The sequence below is a fragment of the Capra hircus genome, chromosome 10 (assembly GCF_001704415.2).
Source record: "Capra hircus breed San Clemente chromosome 10, ASM170441v1, whole genome shotgun sequence".
NCBI lineage: Eukaryota > Metazoa > Chordata > Mammalia > Artiodactyla > Bovidae > Capra > Capra hircus.
Window position 1 is genome coordinate 23923178 of NC_030817.1, and position 21072 is coordinate 23944249.

Sequence of the window (21072 nt, forward strand, 5' to 3'; positions counted from 1 at the left end):
AGACTCAGTGTAAATTCAATAATTGGGAAACTAACAATCAAGTATGCAAGTCTTGAAAATAGGTTTAACGATGAACTGCCTAATATGTAATCTTCCCAATACCCTAGTGCATGCAAGTTAAACTGCTTCAGTCATGTCTGACTCTGCAACCCTATGGACTGTAATTTACCAGGCTACTCTGTCTGTGGGATTCTCCAGGCAAGAATACTGGAGTGGGCTGCCAACCCTCCTCCAGGGGATTTTCCCAACCCAGGGATCAAACCCAAGTTTAGTCTCCAGCACTGGTAGACAGGTTCTTTACCAATCACTTGCGAAGCCCCTGCTGCTGCTAAGTTGCTTCAGTCGTGTCCGACTCTGGGCAACCCCATAGATAGCAGCCCACCAGGCTGTGCCGCCCCTGGGATTCTCCAGGCAAGAGTACTGGAGTGGGTTGCCATTGCCTTCTCCGTGTGAAGCCCCTAGTGAAGTATAAATACCAATCATTTCCATTTTGCAGGTGGAATGCAGAGCAAATATATCTTAACTTTAAGAGCCTTGAATCTTAAGTGGTATATATGCTCTGTGGGAGGCAAAAATTAGTGGAAAAGTTGATGCAGAGAGCCAATTTTAGTGGTTTCATTTAGGTAAATTTATATTAACTTTAAAGCACTGAGCTAGAGAAGTACCCTCGGTTTTTCCTGTGGCTTCATCAACCTTTGTTACTTACTGGCCTTGGCTAACCTCCCTTACAAAAGTAGATGATTTTATTATGGTTTAGCATATTTTAAAAAAATATTTTTTCTATGTGGACCATCTTTCTTAAATCTTTCATTGAGTTTGTTGCAATATTGCTTCTGTTTTATGTTTTGGTTTTTTGGCCAACAGGCATGTGGGATGTTAGCTCCTGACCAGGGATTGAACCTACACACTGCCTGCACTGAAAGGTGAAGTCTTTACTGCTGGACCACCAGGGAAGTCCCACTTTAGCACATTGACAGTAGTGGACAGATGATTTGTTGTGTAGGGTTGGGTGATCTGAGCTGTTGGGAAAGAAGGCAAGCGATCAGGACTCAGAATGGAAAGTGGGGCTGGGGTAGCAAGGTGTGTATGTGTGACACTTTTTGGTATATGACTGGCCTCCTTTGGGAGATACAGAATAGGTATAGGAAAGGAGGAAGGATCAAGATTTGAGAAATGTATTTGTCAACAACTCATCCTAGCCTCAGTGTTCTCAAATCCTTGGTTGCATGTAGTGCAATCTGCCTGAGTCTTACATATCTTCTTCCCCGGAAAACTTTCAGAGCTTCCAGCTTTAAGTTGTCTATCTTTAATATAGTTTAAATAGACAGTTAAGGAAACAGAACCTACATTTGTGCCAATAGGGGGCACTCCTCCACTGTGAAAGAAAAACACATTTTGTGTTTCACCCAGAGGTTCCAATGGACTTGCTAGCAAAACCTGAAGATGGGTGGGTTGTTTTAGTTGTGTTGAAACCTTGAATGGCAGAGAATGTAAGCACACAAGAGAAAGTAGTCAGTGGCTTTTAAAATTTGAAACATAATTATACTTTTTATTTTTACATTATGTTGTGCAGTATTACATCTCAAAATAACAGAGTGCATATAAAGGCAAGGTAAAGTACAAAGGAAGATTAATAACAGGTGTCAAAAAAGTTACCTTTATTAAGGCTAAATCCCTGGTTTATATTTTCCACACACATTCACAAAATTACATTCAAATTATTCCTTAGGCCACGAGAAAAGGAAAAAAAATCCAGATATTAGATTTTCATAGAAAGCAAATCTGGATTAATCTAAAAACTATTCTATTTGTTCTGACTTAAGAAAATTTAGTAAAGGAAGGTTATTTTCTTATTTGAACTAATGTGCATTTCATTAGCTATTGGTATGGTTCCTATTAAGTGGTTAACACCTCCCCAACATTGGGGTCTCCAATCAGAAGCACAGAAGGCCAGGAAATGGAATTGATCAGAGTGGTGTACAGCCCAGCTAGGTAGGGAGCAAGGTTTTTTCTGTTTTCTTTCAAAGAAGTCAGCAACAACTCAGTTTTCACTTTGGAGGGACTGGGATGAGTACCAGCACATCCATATCACTGGGACTGAAGAAAGTGTGGGACATAAACATTTCTATTCCTCTATCACTGCTGATGAGGAAGGAGAGAATTACATAAGATTTCACTGACCCCTAAAATATCTCATCACCTTAGACTTTTAAGAGTACACTATGGCACGGCATGTGCCTCGGCAGGGTCCTTGAACCTGCTTGTTCAAGCCATGCCTGAGTCCCTAGCACGTGGCCCTTGTGTGGCCCTGTGGTCTGCAGGCTAACTAGGAGACTAGCATGATAGCCACTTACTGACAACCACCTAAAATCTCAATTCTAACTTGACTGAAACTACAAAAATTTTAGACCTTAGGGTTGAAAACAGTTGTCAGTTATGCTAAGCAGCTCACAAAATTCCACAGACTACCTTTCATTCCTAAGGAGAAAGTAAACTGGGAAAGTGAAAAGATTTAGTACTTACAGTCCTTTGTTTTCATTGCTGAAAATCACTGTGACCTTTGCATTTTCCTGCCATAATCTGGAGTGTTTCAGGCCTGAAGAGACAGTATGTATGGCAGTCCTTCCCTCAACCTAGGGATGTTACTTTCTTCTAAGGAACATCATTTCTGCATTAGACATACTCTACAGCCAACTCTGAGGCCACACAAAGTCGAACAGAAAAAGGCTACATATAAACAGTCTACATTTGTTCAAATAATATTATGCAAAAGAGAAAAACTCAAATACATATATGACACCAAGACAAACTACTCATTAAAAACAGTTGCTTATGTTAATAAGTGACAATTCAATATTATTCCAGTGTTTAGCTTTGGAAACGGAATTGTTGTAGCTGTAGTCATCATAAAAATAAAATCAAGACATTCACATTTGAGGTTGGTTGTCACACACCACACCATCCCCTAAACCTGGAAGAGACTACAAATTAACTTTCTATGCCAGTTACAGAAGTTGACTTTTAAAGCTTCAAGCTATAGAGACAGTATGAAAATCCCATTAGCTTAAATGTTTTTTATGATTTAGCTTGTTGCATTCTGGTCATAAGAGGCAGACTTTTTTAGGCTAAAAACCTATTTCTATATACTTAACTTTTCCCCTGCAGTGTTCTTTTCCTAAAATGTTCAAATGACTTTCAGGTCATCTTTTCCATCTCAAAGTCAGTTGTCATATCATTTCTCTCATATAATTTTATTCCAATGCTGAACAAGCGTAATTAATGACCATTTGTCAATCTATTAAATTAGTATACAGTTCAGCAGCTATATTGATCACAGAATTCCAGTTTATTACCTACATATAACAGTCATCAAATTATACTGTGTTCATATATAAAATGCAAAAACCATCAAATGTGCTATGTCCTCTCATGTATGTAAAAACCTGCATCATGAGGAAGAAAATAATCAACACAGTTTATATGAATATCTGCCATTCATAAAAATATAACTTATACATTCTATTGTACCTGCAGATCAGGAAAAGGAAGTTACCAAATCAGCTGTGACAGTTTAAGATAAAAATTCAAAAACTCATTATACCTTTAAAAAGGTCAGCATACGTTGTCTATGTTTTAGATCAGTCTGCAGTGAAGTCTGATCCACAAAGTTTGAGCTAAAAAATTGGTGCTTCTAATGGAATGTTTTTAAGAATTAAAAGACATATAAGTGAATTCAAGGCTAACAGATTAGCTCCAGACCAAAGTGGCACCATTTTTTTAAAAAGTAAAGTAGTTCTGATGACTAAACCAGTCTTCTAACCAAATACTGTTGTCTTGCCCAGTGCACAGCACAGTTCCCCCTCACTCCCAAATTCTCATGAAATCATTTAAATTAACTATTAAATAACATCAATATTTACTGCAGTGTGAAACACAGACCATTGTGTATATATACACGTTTTTGTGGAAATAGGACTAGGCAGAAAAGATTTGGTTAGATGAAAACAGAATTAAAAGGCTTTTACCATGGATAAACTAGAACGGCTCTGTTGAAAACTTCCATTTAAAATCCCCATCTGAGGCAAGAACCTCTAAAGCCAGATACAGAGAGAATAATGACTGCTGTTAACAAATTGCTTAAGGGGATTTTCTTCTCACTAATTCAAGATCTAAGAACATGTCTATAGTTTACACTGCCTGCCACCTTCTCAGAGACGTGCTCAAGTATCAGGGCTATCTTCCTATGGGCAGTCTGCCAGGTCAAGTCCAGTCCTACTACAGAACGAATGCTTTTTTTCACCTCAGCCAAGTGGATGGCACCCACTGAGGTTCAGTGTCAAGTTTGTTAATCAACCTAAGCAGTTCCTGATAGGCTTTATCAAGATCTGAGTTCACAATTGCTGTGTCAAAGTAGTGGCCATTGTTCTGCTCCATCTCTCTAGTCTTCTCAATGATTTCTCTCAACTCTTCAGGCTGCAAAGAAAAGATGAAAAACTATGAGGTAAACCATCCCAAACTTCACAATGAGTCAGAGATGGGTGAAAAACAAGAAATGGCCTTAACATACTGCTTTCCTTCTGTCTCTCAAAATACTCAACTTCAGAGCTCCTCCCGAACCCTGTCATGTCCACAGAGATTCCCTTTGCTTTGGCCTCTTCAGCACACTCACTGCAAATCATTTGTGACTCAGTATAACGTACATAACCTATTTATGGGCTTCCCTTGTGGCTCAGCTGGTAAAGAATCTGCCTGCAATGTGGGAGACTGGGTTTGATCCCTGGGTTGGGAAGATCCCCTCGAGAAGGGAAAAGCTGCCCACTCCAGTATTCTGGCCTGGAGAATGCCATGGACTATGTGGTAGTCCATGCAGTCGTGAAGAGTCAGACACAACTGAGTGACTTTCACTTTCTTTTCATAACCTGTTTATACTGCTCTGTAGGTTTTATGTGTTTCTGTCTTATCCACAAGAGGCTTCAAGAGCACAGACTGTTAACTCTGAATTCTCTACAGATGCTCATTTTCAAACATTTTAGGTCATCATAACCTCTTCCTAAAATGTCTTCTGTAACAGAGTGAACTTTTCTGGCAGGACCCTAAATACCACCTATTCTGGCTCTTACAAAGAGCCCCTGCCTTTTCTATCTGTTGTGGAGTTTAAAAGAGTAAAACCATGAGAAAAGGATCAACAGAATGGGTATCTTTTTTTTTTTAATGAAAACACGCTGGAAAACCAAGATTTTAATAATTATGTTTTTTTTGGAAATAGTTTAAAAGTTTAAGTTGATAGACAATTTCAATACACCAAGGAGGTCTTTAAGATACAAAAACAAGTATCCTAAGAGTTTGGCAAGCCAAATAGAAGCAGGCTACTTTAATATGTAAAGGAAGCAAGTGTTTTCACAGACAAGCAGATGGCAAGGTTATATGCAAAACTTATCCAGAACCCCTGATGATCAAGCACAGGTGTCCAAGAAAGTGAAGCTGCCTCCAAAGCACCCCGTCAATGAAGAGAACTAATTAAATGTCCAATGTCTCAGCCACAGAGGCCATACATACAAAATATACTGGACCCACAGTATCAAGCAATTTATACCATTCAACCAGTCAAACTTTTATAACAGTAGGAAAACATACTAAAAATATGATAGCTCTGGCTTGTCCTGAGTTGGTTTCTTGTGTGGCTCTCTCTAATTTTCATTCTGGAATGTTGTGCAGCTGGCTCTGGCACACAGAATCCTTTGTTTCCCAGCAGGAAGCTACTACACCATTGTAACTGAACACACTGTGATGTTCTGGTCACAACTTATGTTTACCCAAAGCTCAAGGTTACTGAAAGAACATTCTAGAACTCAAAAGAGAATCTAAACTTTGTGTTACTAGATTTGAAATGTAAATGTTATTAAGCTGCACATCTTACATAGATTCACATGAGTATCTAATCCTAAATTTTTCCTTATCAAACAAGTATTATTTTATCTTTTGCCAAAAATGACTTATATAATTTATTTGGTACTTTAATTCTTTTACAAGTCACAATGAAATTGAAACAAAATGATTTTGCTCAAAAATCTTTGGCCTGAAAAAATTATCTATAGGCAAAATTGACCATGATAATTCACACTATTAGTTTACCACTCTTAAGACCCCATTACAGCAAAACCAGATTCAGAATGTAACAAGATAACTGATTATTTAAGTTGTGCATTCAGTGAAGAACACCATTACTTTCTTAGCTAACACTATTTCACAGAGTTAAAATTTAGGATCAGTTTTTACTTAACACTTCTACTGTGTGATAAGCATTATTAATTACCAAAGGAGATAAAACATAAAAAGCAATCAGATACATCACCCTTTACCCAACAGCTGCAAAATATACATTCTTACTGGTGTGCAGGAACATGTGCCAAGACAGAACAGATACTGGGTCATAAAATAAGGCTCAACAAAATTTGAAAGACTGACATCTTACAGAATATGTTCTCTTACCACAATGGAATTATACAACAATAAAACATTCTAAAATCTCCAATAGGGGGAAGTTAGATACTTCTAAATAACCCATGGATTAAAGAAAGAAAATGACAGAGGAAATTAGGAAATATTTCTAACAAAATGATAATGAAAAATATATAACTTATTAGAAGAGAAGGTTTAAAAATCATGTTTTCTTCAGAAACTAGAGCAAGTGCAACTTAAAGCCAAAGTATAAAGAACGAATAAAAATAAGAACTCAATGAAATGGAAAATAATAAAGAAAATTAACAAAGAAAAAGGCTTCCAACTTTTTTCTAGTGTTTTGGTTATTCTTTAAAATTTGCACACAAATTCTCAAACAACCTTCAATTTCTACAGAAAAGCCCGCTGTGGTTTTTTCCTGCTCCAATAACAGGTTTCTTGAGATATAATTCATTCACAATTCTCCCATTTAATGGTGAACTGCAACCAACTGAATGGTGGACTCATACAGTTTACTCACTTAAAATGTACAACTGAACAGTTTCTTTTGTAGTCACAGAGAAGTTGTGCAATCAACACCACAATCCATTTTAGAACATTTTCCTCACCCTCCACTTTCCATGCCCTGTTCCCCTTCCCCCAAAACCTCATAGTCATTAGCAGCCACTCCCATTTTCTCCCAACACTCAGCCCTAGGCAACCACTAATCTACTTTTGGTCTCCATAGATTGCTTTTTCTAGATATTCCAAATAATGGAATCATGTCAAATATGGTCTTTTGTGACTGCAAAAATGAAAATGGAGTGAAACACTCCTTTAACCAGTCTATAGTCTATAACAAAGCAACCTAATTATGCTCAGTATAAAGGATGGGAAGTCTCTGAGGTCTAAGACGTTGAAAAATAAACACCATATAGGTTGAATAACAAATCTTTTTCTAAAGTAGAAAAAGATATCCTGGGAAGGAAAAAAGAAGGCTGGTGGATGTGGTCAATAGTCAGAAACCAAAGAAAAGGAGAGGTTTGATGTTGTGACTTCTGAGGAGATTTGAGGGAGGAGGAGTAGTATGTGTTTTTATGGAGAATGAAAAGGCAAATGAAATGAGCTCTAAGTGATTCCTTTATAAATAGAACCATTTAGGAAATCTGCTAAGAACAAGGAAGAGTATTTGTTACTGTGATATAGCATGTCACTTGATGGTTTTCATATCATATGTTTAAAATGTCAAATAAAATATCAATGCTTTAATATATATCACTATATTATCATTTAATTTTTAGTACCATTTGGTATAATATGGACCACCTCAACCATACTCAGCATCTAATATAAGATAATTAAAAAAAATTTTCCATTTCAGATCATATGAAAAGATCAAATGCAGAAGACAAACAGAACATAAAATTTCAATCAGAAAAAAGAAGAGAAAGGCAAGAACACTCAACTTGGATCCTGGCATATATGGAATATCTGCAGAAAATGTGGGTAATCCCTAAGAATCTGCAGAGAATATTTGGTGGCGGGGTGGGTGTCTTCTAATCCTTGTTAGAAATAACATAGATCTGTGTGAAGAGGACACGAAAGTTTTAAGAAATCAGAAATAACATGGATCTGTGTGAAGATGACGGAAGTTTTAAGAAATGTCAAAGGCTACCATATATTTGGAATAACAACAGGAACTGTATGCTGAACAAGAGGAGCCCCTTGCTTTGGAGAACTGCCTAAATGCAACCAGAGGCAAGTGTGGTAGTTTTGGGGAAAGTGACAAGGCAGAAAGAATAATCAGTTTGAAAGGCTAAGCTGACGTGGTTTTTAAGCACTGTGACATATTAAGCCATGGCTTTTCATGCTTACTTTTAATGGAATAGTCTAACAGTATAATAACTTTACCTTTGGATTCTTGCCCTCTTTGGCCAATAATGCCCGAAGTCTTTCTTGTGAAGGGGGTGCAATGAAGATAATATATGGTTTCAAGTCTGAGTTCCGCAGAGTCTTCAAGGACTGTAAAGCAAAGACAGATCTGAGAGTTTGATATTGAAACTCCAACTAAAAACCTTGATTTATCTATTTTAAAAAATAACTGTAATATATAGAACTATATGTAACTTTGTCATATATTTTCCGAGTCTCCTATAGATGGGTTATCATTCTTTCATAATTTAAAAAATCAAAGAGAGAAAAACAAACAACAGAAAGAAAAGATCCTACCATTCAATATAAGAATATATTGTGTACCAAAAGTGAAATGAAGTCTTAACATGATAAAATACTCTAAGATCATACACAGATTATAATAACATTAAAAATCCATTTTGAAGGAATTACAAATGAGCAGTCACCTTAACCATATGCCACAATCTAAATGGAATCAGAGAAAAACTTCACATACACATGCAAAAAAAAAAAAAAAAAAACCTTTGGAAAAATACATCCAAGAAAAAAAAAGCAGACTATCTGAATTCAAAGATTATAGTTTTTCACCTTGCCTTTGCATGACTGTGTGTCCCTAAAGTGAAGCATTCCACAAAAATGGGGATTATACGGACATGTCCTTTTCTATCTAAAAACAGTAATTAAGACAATATGCTTAACTACTTTTAAGTTCTTTGGTAATTCTGTTAGCCAAAATAAAGAATTCTTAAGGAATTTAGTAAAAATAAAAACATGGATGCTTTTCTTAAATCTAATGTTTATAACTGAATAGCAAAGACTAAAAGAAAGAAAACCTAATTACTATTTCAGGAAAGCCATTTTGGAGTCAATTTTTCTCATATACATCTCTTTAATAACCACTGCCTGTATCTCTGGAGTTGACATACAGAGTAGATTCCACCACATTAAGGAAAGTTTTATGCTAAAGCTGTACAATCAAGGAAAAAAACACAAAAACACGATCTTAAAAATACAAAATTTCTAAAATTATTTTAAACAGAAATCTAAAAAGCAACTGCAGTAATTTTTGAACGTTTTGCTTTGTATGACAGATAACAGAAAGCAATGGCTGTTTCATTAGCTACAACCAACCACTCATTACAGTACTAATACTTGAACAATGGCATTTAAAACCATAAAAATGACCTCTCACTATTCTAACTGTTCTCATATGGGAAAGGAAAATTCTTTTATAACCTTAAAATACTAAAGTACTACCACCACAACAGTTACTATATTTTAAGTTTCTGAAAATATGTACATTTATATATAGGCAAGTATGATCTATTTTCTACTCTGAGGAAATTGAAATTGATTTAGCAACCTGAGTTCATGTAAAGAATCAGTGTGAAAAATCTGTATGAGAAGTTAATTAGGTCCTGTGATTCTTGGACCAAAATTCAAGTTCAACACTCTAAACCAAAAGAGTTCTACCTGTGTACGAAGACTTAAAAGACATATTTTGCCCGAGTTGATCACTTGGCGTACAGAATCTATACTGGTTCCATACAAATTTTTCTCAAATTCACCATGCTCAATGAACTTTCCAGCTGCTATGTCTGCCTCAAATGCCTGCCGTGAAACAAAGTGGTAATCTCTACCAGCTACTTCATGGTCTCGCCGATTCCGAGTTGTATCTAGGCAAACAAAATCAGGAAAATTAGTAAGCACAGATCAGAGCAAGGGCGAGGAATAATTCTGCTAGTCAGAAAAAAATTTTATTTTGTAATACAAATTAAAAACTAATGAATTAAGGAAACGTTAGACCCCCGCGTGTTTTAACATTGACTGGTTTTATTTCTAGATTGAGAAGTAAACAAAACTGTGGTGTTAGTATCTTAGTAACAGTTACATTTAGTATGTTTTATACTCACACTCTAAATTACTTCATTTTGCATTTTATTTAAAACATTATCACTCAATTTTTCCATAAGATTAGGTACTATACAACGTTTAAACAGAAATTCTATGCTCAGAGATTAGGTCTAAAGTTCTATCTTCTGCATCAGTTAAAAAAACCAGGAGCTGATTCCATACTGAACAGTGAATTATAAGAAGCCAAAATTGAAATTCATTTATAGAAAGTAATTAGTACCATACTCTCAGAAAAATGGTACTCAAGAATGACTATCTTTAGTAGCAAATTCTCCAAAGATTTGGTAAAAACAAAGTTCCTATTTCTTGGACATCACTGTTTGAGGAAATGGGTGAAAACTTCCCCTACACAATTAGGTTCTACAGAGGTAAGCTGAAATTCACAGGAAAACGGGAATGGATCCAAACTTACGAGGAACTGCAGATGCAAAGCGGTCTTTCTCTTTGTTCATGAGCCTCTGACGCAATTCATTCTGGCCACAGTTTTGTGGACCAATCAAAATGATAGGTCTTTTCCTATTTGCTGGCTGATGATAAAGTGACATTTCCTCATAAGTTAAGATCTCTTCATTGTCATAATCTTTGAAAAAAAGGAAAAATTAAGCCCTTCAGACAGAATTACTGCTGTATAATAAAAATATATTTATATATAAACATATTTATATAAATATATAAAGGTATATTTATATATACTCATAATTCTTCCAAAAAATTGGAAAACAGCACAAGTTATCATGGTTAAAAACACAACTTTTGAGGTCAAGAAAGTAATAACTGGGTAGCATTATATCATAAGTATTTTCTCATGTCATTATATCCTTAGCAGGATATTATGAAAATAAATAGTATATTACTCCTTCTAGAAATGATTACTGCTTCTCTTGTTTCACACAGTGTTTGAATGTTTAATATAATATAATTGTACTGGTTCATATAAAATAGCTAGTTTGCAGACAATATTTTGACAGAGTGAGGCACTAAGGTATAAACTAATGAGAATAATAGCTGTATTTTTATAAACTGGGGGATACCAATGTTTTAATTTGAGGGTTGGTTTAAGGAGCAGAAAATGTGTATGCTGAAAACAATACCTGGCACAGATAAGCATTTACAAATAGTGCTGTGCCTGGTGTTAACAGAGAACGCTGGAATACTTTTCTTTGATTATGTAACTTGAAAACATAGCATACCTATGCTATCCAACTTCCTACATTTATGTTTACCTTATTCTGGAATACTAAAACTAACCTGTGATCAAGATTCAAGAAGAGGTATAAATTATAACTGGTACATTAACATTCCTAAAGCTGTAATCAGATGAAATCAGAGTTGTCATGTGGTAAGAACAAAGGCAGACAACTAGTGACCTGTCATCTGCTCACTCTTATCACTTCACCTGACTAGGTAAGAGTCAGAGGTGTAGTCAGACTGTCAGCTGTAAGTTCCAAGGAGAGGGGACCATCCTAAGCTTTTCAGTGATTAACACAGAGCACAGAGTAGGAACCCAAACTTTACTTGTTTAAATTCCAACTCAACTACGTATTAGCTGTAAGAACTTAAACAGGTGACTTTCATATCTGAACTTGAACTTACTAATCTGTCATCTCACGGAATTTATTTTGAGAACGAAATGGATGAAGGCTATTTCCCCTTGAATGGAATAGTTATTATAAATTATAATTATCATTAATAAAAAATTAATTCTAATAACAAATTAGATTTAGACTTAGGTTTGCAAATTTCCTACAGTAAAATAGCTTTTAGAGCTGAACCAGTTAACTCCAGTGTGTTTCAAAGGATAAAGAAACAGAGATATTGATCACTTACTCAAGTATAGAGAAAAGAATTATAAATCCAATAAATATTCTTAGTTACATAACCTATCAATTAGCATTATGGATGTTTAATTTGAAAACAAAATTTATTATAGTAGGTAGAATCTCAGGTTTAGTTTATATCAAAGTTTTCAATAATCTATAACGTTTTCATTAGTTTCATTTATGCTGCCAAAAATTTTTAAGGTACTGAGAGAATAAAAATAAGCCTTATAAACTGGGGGAAGTTACAGAGTTCCTTTGCTTTATTATTTGGCTTGTTTCTAATGTGAATTAAAGAAGGGGTAGCTAATTCTAAAGCCCATAAAGACCAATCAAGAAGGTAATGAAAGCAATGTATCAGGCTGGGTTTATAAAAAATTGGATGTGGTGGAGACTGCTGAACTAGATAGGGGTCCACTAAAAAGGCAACAGCCATCATTCAGGTTCAGTAGGCTGCTGACAAACAGGAATACAAGCCCAGTGTTATCAGAACTTTTGATTTTAAAAGAAGCTAAAACTTGAAAAACTTTTAACACTAACAATAAATAAAACCAAAACACTCTCCTGTGTGCCTGACTCAGCCAGCAGACTCCATGGAATGGGTTGCCTAGGTGAGATGAGTTACAACAGGCAAAATGTTCATTTTCTACTTAAAATACATCTAATTGTTGGAATTTGTTAGGAACAAGTATTAACTCTGCAAACGAAGAGTTTACATAGGAAAAAAATTTAAGAGAAAACTATCAATACAACACTATACAGCTACATCATACTTTTAATTTTTAAATTACTTTTTCTTAGATTTCAAAATTCTGCATTACTCAACAGGTTTCTAGAAGAAAATAATTTCTGCTAAATGACTTTATTAAATACACATGTATGTTACATTAAGAGGCCAGGACCATAAGTAAAATTCCCTAAAAATATCATTTAATTTCTTTCAAATGTTAATGTTAGACATGGACCTCTTTTGGATATAAATATGGCTATATCTAGAGTGGAACTTACCATCATTTTTATTGGCATTATATAAAACCTTTTTCCTCTTCTTTTTATTCTTCTTTGCACACCATAGTTTTCCTGTTGACAGTCAGAAACGTAAGTATAAATGGGAAACGTAAGTATTTGTTTCCCTGAATAAAGCTACGTATTTCAAATCGAACTCTAGTTTTAAATTTAAATTTACAGACGTGTATTATATTGTTCACAGAATAACTATTTTTTCAGGGAAAAGTTAAAGTTTTCCATTAATCTCACATTATAGACAGATAATCTTTAATACTTAAATCCTGTCCTTTCTTAACAGTCCTAAGATAAGCAGCTTTGCTTCTCACATCCATCTTGCCATGAATACATCTTCCCTGACAGTTCTGATATACAAATTTAAACCTGATTCCAGATGGAAACCCAAGAAACCTCTCATTAATGTCAAATATAAGAGTCCAACCTGATTTTTCTGGTTCCTTATCTTCTTCTATGGTTTGCTTCATGGCTTCCCTTTGCTGCTGAAAGCTTTTCCCTAGTAAACAGAGAGGAAAAAGAGTGAAATAGACAAAAGAATAGATGAATTTTTTTTTCTTTAATTAAGGGACAACACCAGAAGTAACTGTTCATTTACAGTCCCTTCTGAATCCTCCTGCCACTACGTGAGAGAATGTCAACTATGATTATAAGCTCCAAATGTTTAAGGTGTTAAGTTCCAATGTGGCTCTCACTCAATCCTAGGACATGTATTACTAGACTACATATCATGTATTTACCTTTTTTTCCTTTATTCGTTTCATATATGATATTATACATGTTTCAATGCCATTCTCCCAAATCATCCCACCCTCTCCCTCTCCCACAGAGTCCAAAAGACTGTTCTATACATCTGTGTCTCTTTTGCTGTCTCACATACAGGGTTATCATTACCATCTTTCTAAATTCCATATATATGCGTTAGTATACTGTATTGGTGTTTTTCTTTCTGGCTTACTTCACTCTGTATAATAGGCTCCAGTTTCATCCACCTCATTAGAACTTATTCAAATGTGTTCTTTTTATATCATGTATTTAAAAAGATAAATAATAAACAAAGGCTAGAAGTTTTAACAGCTCAGTATTTACAAAGCTTTCCATTTAGCATCTAAGAAAGCATTCCTCCGCGATCAATGCAAAGAAATAGAGAAAACAATAGAATGGGAAAGACTAGAGATCTCTTCAAGAAAATTAGAGATACCAAGGGAACATTTCATGCAAAGATGGGCTCAATAAAGGACAGAAATGGTAAGGACCTAACAGAAGCAGAAGATATTAAGAAGAGGTGGCAAGAATACACAGAACTGTACAAAAAAGATCTTCATGACCAGGATAATCACCATGGTGTGATCACTCAAGCTACAGCCAGATATGCAATGTGAAGTGAAGTGGGCCTTAGAAACCATCATTATGAACAAAGCTAATGGAGGTGATGGAATCCCAGCTGAGGTGTTTCAAATCCTGAGAGATGACACTGTGAAAGTGCTGCACTCAATATGCCAGCAAATTTGGAAAACTCAGCAGTGGCCACAGGACTGGAAAAGGTCCGTTTTCATTCCAATCCCAAATGCCAAAGAATGCTCAAACTACCGCACAATTGCACTTGTCTCACACACTAGTAAAGTAATGCTCAAAATTCTCCAAGCCAGGCTTCAGCAATATGTGAACCGTGAACTTCCTGATGTTCAAGCTGGTTTTAGAAAAGGCAGAGGAACCAGAGATCAAATTGCCAACATCTGCTGGATCATGGAAAAAGCAAGAGAGTTCCAGAAAAACACCTATTTCTGCTTTATTGACTATGCCAAAGCTTTTGACTGTGTGGATCACAAGAAACTGGAAAATTCTGAAGAGATGGGAATACCAGACCACCTGACCTGCCTCTTGAGAAATCTGTATGCAGGTCAGGAAGCAACAGTTAGAACTGGACATGGAACAACAGACTCCAAATAGGAAAAGGAGTACGTCAAGGCTGTATACTGTCACCCTGCTTATTTAACTTCTATGCAGAGTACATCATGAGAAACGCTGGGCTGGAAGAAACACAAGCTGGAATCAAGATTGCTGGGAAAAATATCAATAACCTCAGATATACAGATGACACCACCCTTATGGCAGAAAGTGAAGAGGAACTAAAAAGCCTCTTGATGAAAGTGAAAGAGGAGAGTGAAAAAGTAGGCTTAAAGCTCAACATTCAGAAAACGAAGATCATGGCATCTGGTCCCATCACTCCCTGGGAAATAGATGAGGAAACAGTGTCGATTTTTTTTGGGGGGGGGGGGGCCTCCAAAATCACTGCAGATGGTGATTGTAGCCATGAAATTAAAAGACGCTTACTCCTTGGAAGGAAATTATGACCAACCTAGATAGCATACTTTGCCAACAAAGGTCCATCTAGTCAAGGCTATGGTTTTTCCAGCGGTCATGTATGGATGTGAGAGTTGGACGGTGAAGAAATCTGAGTGCCGAAGAATTGATGCTTTTGAACTGTGGTGTTGGAGAAGACTCTTGAGAGTCCCTTGAACTGCAAGGAGATCCAACCAGTCCATTCTAAAGGAGATCGGTCCTGGGTGTTCATTGGAAGGACTTATGATAAAGCTGAAACTCCAATACTTTGGCCACCTCATGCGAAGAGCTGACTCATTGGAAAAAAGTCTGATGCTGGGAGGGATTGGGGGCAGGAGGAGAAGGGGATGACAGAGGATGAGATGGCTGGATGGCATCACCAACTCGATGCACATGAGTTTGAGTAAACTCCAGGAGTTGGTGATGGTCAGGGAGGCCTGGTGTGCTGCAATTCATGGGATCGCAAAGAGCTGGACACAACTGAGCGACTGAACTGAACTGGTGTGGAAAGTACTGTGCTGGATCTTATTAATGGTTCTGATCATTTGAATTATTGCAAATCAAATAAATTAAGAGTTATCTTTCCAAAATTACATAAAATTCATCTTTTGATTCAAAGACACCATTCAATATATTCTCTTACATTTACTGTGTTCAGTTCCTCTCCTTCTTTGTATGTATGTATATGTTTTAAAGATTTTTCACTTCTACATTAAGCTACCCATGATAGAAATAAATGAAAAACCTATTATGTTGTTCTTCTTAGGATTATGATTTCGCTTTCACAGTTTCTGATTTTCATCTTATTTTCAGAGATTTACCTTAGAATCAAGTATATTTTTTCTGAAGGATAAGAGCGGTTTTAGTTAGAAAATTCTGAATTAGAGTTCTACTTTTATACTTAATTGTTATATCTAATTCTTTCCAATTCAGGCCAGAGATTCTTAAAAAAAATCAATAACCAAATTCCATCTATGTTGGAATATTCTGTTGAACTTAGTGCATTTTATAAGACCACAAGCAAAAAAGCTTAATATTGAGTTTGAGACACATAAAAAGCATTAAGGAAAATCAGGTTATCTCCAGTAACTGTACAGACTGATTGTGTTTCTAGATAAAACAAGTAACTATGGCTATACGGAAATCTTTAAGAGGATTAAAATTTTTTAAAAGTATGTGACTATAACAGATCTAGAAAAAATAAAATAATTTTAATAATTTACATATTAAATATCTTATTATACTTCCCTTGGTTCTATTTCCCTCATTCTGTCATACCGTCCTGAGAACTGTGGAAATAATCTGTAGGAAAAATTACATCTACATATCTCATTCCATTAAGTATCATCTTCACAAGAAATATGTTTCTATAATAATCTTAATGTCCAATATGAGCTAGTTTTATTTTAGTATAGTCTAAATTAGAGAGTTTTCTTCGATCTAAAGATAGATGCATCTTATTTCTACCCTAAGATATCTTAGAAGAGATAAATTCAGCACTTACTCTTTTGATTCTGAATAAAGTCACACATCTTTAACAAATTCCTATCTAGATATCAAGTATGATACTCCAGTTGATTATAATCTCCTGCTACAGTATAAGTTTTGTTGCCTTGATGTTTTTATTGTTCAATACTATTTTTGTTGCCTTGAAAACAGGTTTAATTTCAATGCACCTACAGTGAACAGTAGGACAAATGGGAGTGGTTGATGAGATTATATGATAATCCCATTCTAAAGCCCAACAAACTGGTTAGATTTAATCCAAGATACTTATATTACAGATACAACATAAAAACCCAACAAAATGAAAAAGTAACTACATTGTTTTTTAAAAGGCATAAAAAAGTGAGTTTTTCCCTTTGAAGATCTGTATTTTAAATGTGTTTTTAAACTTTGTACTTTCTACCATACTGTCTTTTACCTGGAACGAGCCCAGCTAGAGGCTGATTATCTTCATCTCCTTCCCTGTAGGCTTGCCACCAATTTGGATCTTCTTGACTGATTACATGAAGTATATCCCCTTTTTGAAAAGACAGACCTAACTCTCGACATGGAACATAAGGGTCATCTGAGGGGTCGTAGTCAAAATGAGCCTTTACGTGGATCTAAACAATAAAAAGAGTAAAAGGACAATAATGAAATGGCAACACAATGTTTAGCATAAATGTGAGTGTTATAATTTTTCATCAGCACAAAGGTATTACGAGTTGAAAACAAATCACGGTAGAATTTTTTTCAGACTCATCTGTTTTCTTCAATTAAGACAGTCCTGTTGATTGCAAACGTGCAAGAGAATGCAAAACACTGCACAGTTACTGCTAACAAGCTGAGATGCCAACAGGCCTTGAAAGTTTAACAGAAGCAGAAGGAATGAAACAGAGAGTCCCCCCCTCTCCACCCCTGACTTGTGAAAACAATGACTGCAGTAAGGTATGTAATTTCTAAACCACTGTTACCAGGAAAGGTAAACTGTAAACCTCTCCACATCTGTCATCTAAGCAGGTGAGTGTCAGCTTCCCTGGTGCCATCATCTCTTCTTGACCACACTATCAGTGTGACTGTGCCTTAATCGCTCAGAGTCTATCCTAAAGGACTATGTCTAGGCCCCAAACTGCTAAAATTACCTAAATCAAGTTTATAACCAATTCCTATCATGTTCTGTATGTAGGCATTGAAATATTATTAGTGCTACAAGCTAAAATTTTTGCTAACTGTGCTTTGCATATCTAAAACCTGCTATGCTCTCAGAACTAAAAATAGGTAAGAATTCACATGAATCTTATTAAAAGCTCAATTATTTCCTACAGTATTTTCTCCAATATACTTCTGTAAGTTATAACAAAGTATTCTTACTCCTTAAAAGGTATAAAGGAATCAATATTCTCCTTAATTCTTCTATCTGAAATTTTTATCCAACCTGGTCAAGTGGCATGTGGCATTTCCAAAATCTGCAGATTATATGAAATCTGATAAAATTGAATTTTAGTGTTATATAGGGTAGTAGTAAGTCAAAACACAGCTGAGAGACTGGGTAAAAAGATTATACATACAATTTTACAATCTTGGCATGAGAAGGATATACTATATAGGATAAAATAAAATCTCTGCTTGTACTATTCCTATTAATAATGCTTCCATATATGTTTAAATTGTTGCTTTTTAGCTAAACAATCTTAGAAATCTAAATATGAAACTATAGGCATCATTTATTGTGGTGGAGAGTTCATTTTATTATCAAGCTTTTCAGAGATCTATGAAATCAGACTTCTTGTCAGCTTGATGGATGATTTTATCAAATCACTTTCTGAAATCAATACCCAGCAAGCTGTTTTCAAAGTGTTTTGCTCAGAACACTTACTAGGATGTTTATTAAAATACTGACTTCTTATACCACATCTCAAACTTTCAGATTCTGTATTTTAATTCATTTAGGTTCATTTAGGTTCCTTGGATAATTGCTACATACATGTCATTTAAGATGTACCCTAAAATCTTAGGGAATTACTATCCTGAGGGAAACTAAATAGGCCAGTGAAGATGCTATATCTAAGTCTATGATCTTTGCCAGAGGCAGACAAAATCACCCAGAGATGTTTTTCTCTCTACTCTTGCTTAGGTCTCACCCCTTGACCATTCGGAATTTTTTTGGTTTGGAATGAGGCCCCTCGTTGTGTTGACTGGAAGAGGAGAAGAGAGGACATGCTTTGTTTATGTGACAAGTTTATTTAGTGCTGTTTAAAATGTACTCTAAAACTGAGAGCAAAGTTTATTTCACATCAGAGAAATTAACCAACTGACTGAGTTAAAGTCTGAGTACTGCCTTAACACATACTATGTGACTTTTTTGTGACTTCTATCTATATATAGGCATGTTTTTATTGTTTCACTTTATTGCATTTTTCAGATATATACATATATTTATACGTAAATTGAAGGTCTGTGGCAACCTTGTGTTGTCAGATGAAGGTTAGCATTTTTAAGCAATAAAGTATTTTTAAATGAGTGTATATATATTGTTTGTTTAGACACAATGCAATTGTACTCTTTGCAAACTATAGAAAAATGTAATTATAACTTTTACATGCAATAGGAAACCAAAAATTTTGTATGACTCATTTTATTTCAGTGATCTGGAACTGAACCTGCACTATCCCTTAAGTATGCCCACAGGCATTCCACTGCAATTCTTATCAGTTGTAGAAGTTATGTCCAGCAATCTTACCTCTTCAGTTCAGGGTAGTGGCTACTTTTTTTCCTTTCCCATACAAAGGAAAACAGTCCTTTTTAAATGAAGGAGAGACTCTGACCCCTACAGGAAAGCTCCAGGGCTTCACCATGCAGTAGCATCAGTACAGTATATCTGACCAAAACAACGTTTGGTTTCTAATTCAAACAAAATCATTTGTTTAAATTTTAAATTACAGGGTTGTTCAGACACAATTATCTTCCAGCCCAACATTTTTCTCTTTGCCTCGCTGGTGGCTCAGCGGTTAAGAATCCACCTGCCCATGTAGGTTGGATCCTTGGTCTGGGGAGACCCCACATTCCTTGGAGCAGCTAAGCCCAAGCGCCACAACTACTGAGCCTGTGCTCTGGAGCCCCAGAACCCCCAACTAGTGAAGCCTGCTTGTCCTAAAGCCCATGTTCCACAACAATAGAAGCCACCACGATGAGAAGCCTGGACACCACAACTAGAGGAAAGCCAGTGCAGCAACAGAGACCCAACAAAGTAAAAAATAAATACCAAGGGCAGCATCAGGAAGAGCCTTTGCAATGGCAAGCAACAGTTTTAAAATTCCTCCTCTTCATTCTAAGATTTCTCCTCTCTGACACCCATTCAAGAAAGAATAGTTTTTAAAATAATTTATTATTTATGGCTGCACTGGGCCTTTCTCTAGTTGCAGCAAATGGGGGTTACTGCAGCTCGAGGGCGTCTCATTGTGGTGGTTTCTCTTCTGGAGGATGAGCTCTAGGGCTTGTGGGCTCAGCTGCCTTGCAGCTGTGGGATCTTCCCTGACTAGAGATCAAACCGGTGATCCCTGCATTGCAAGGTGGATTCCTAACCAGTGGACAGACCACCAGAGAAGCCCAAGAAGGAATATCTTTACTTCTTCTTGTCCATATTTAACAGGAGAAATTTGGGGTATCTGTGGGTATCCAATTGATGTTTAGTAGTAGGCAGACAAAAATATGAACCTTAGAGCAACAGCAAACTTAATAAAGCAAATGTTTGAACCTGAAAAGAGATGTCCACCTGTTCACTGTCCATACTGTTCACTGAAATTATTAATATTTTTTCATCATCTGATAAAATATATATTTATCAACATTTTACTGCATTATAAAACTTAAGTTCTTCTTCCAAATGAGAAAAAAATTAAGGTGAAAATTATATAATACATTCTATACTTTTAAGAGAAAAGTATATTGGATGGTATGTGGTTCTCAATCTTTTCTTTCAACCCAATTATCTTCATAGGCTGTGAATAATCCTTAACCTATCATTTTTTAAAATCTTTAGAATTTTTTGCAAACACATGAAGTATATATAGACAGACTGCTCCCTTGACCTGATCTCCCCACAATAAATACAACTACAGCCTAGATTTCTCTGTAGAATTCC

At 35.7% G+C, this 21072-nt stretch overlaps 1 protein-coding gene and 1 long non-coding RNA gene across 5 annotated transcripts in view; one reads left to right on the plus strand and one right to left on the minus strand.

Moving 5' to 3' along the window:
- The window catches only part of MPP5 (membrane palmitoylated protein 5), a 76847-nt gene continuing 57295 nt past the window's right edge, over positions 1521-21072 (minus strand). For all 4 annotated transcript variants that reach the window (XM_018054052.1, XM_018054054.1, XM_018054053.1 and 1 more), the window contains 7 exons: positions 17371-17554; positions 13531-13602; positions 13092-13163; positions 10679-10846; positions 9826-10028; positions 8350-8460; positions 1521-4473 (listed from right to left, as the gene is read on the minus strand). In XM_018054052.1, the coding sequence (XP_017909541.1) occupies positions 4297-4473; positions 8350-8460; positions 9826-10028; positions 10679-10846; positions 13092-13163; positions 13531-13602; positions 17371-17554 (987 nt within the window). In that variant the 3' untranslated portion in view covers positions 1521-4296. The remainder of the gene's footprint in view (positions 4474-8349; positions 8461-9825; positions 10029-10678; positions 10847-13091; positions 13164-13530; positions 13603-17370; positions 17555-21072) is intronic.
- LOC102168354 lies at positions 17523-19452 on the plus strand. The gene is made up of 2 exons (XR_001918652.1): positions 17523-17615; positions 17713-19452. It is a non-coding gene; the product is annotated as an uncharacterized LOC102168354 (long non-coding RNA).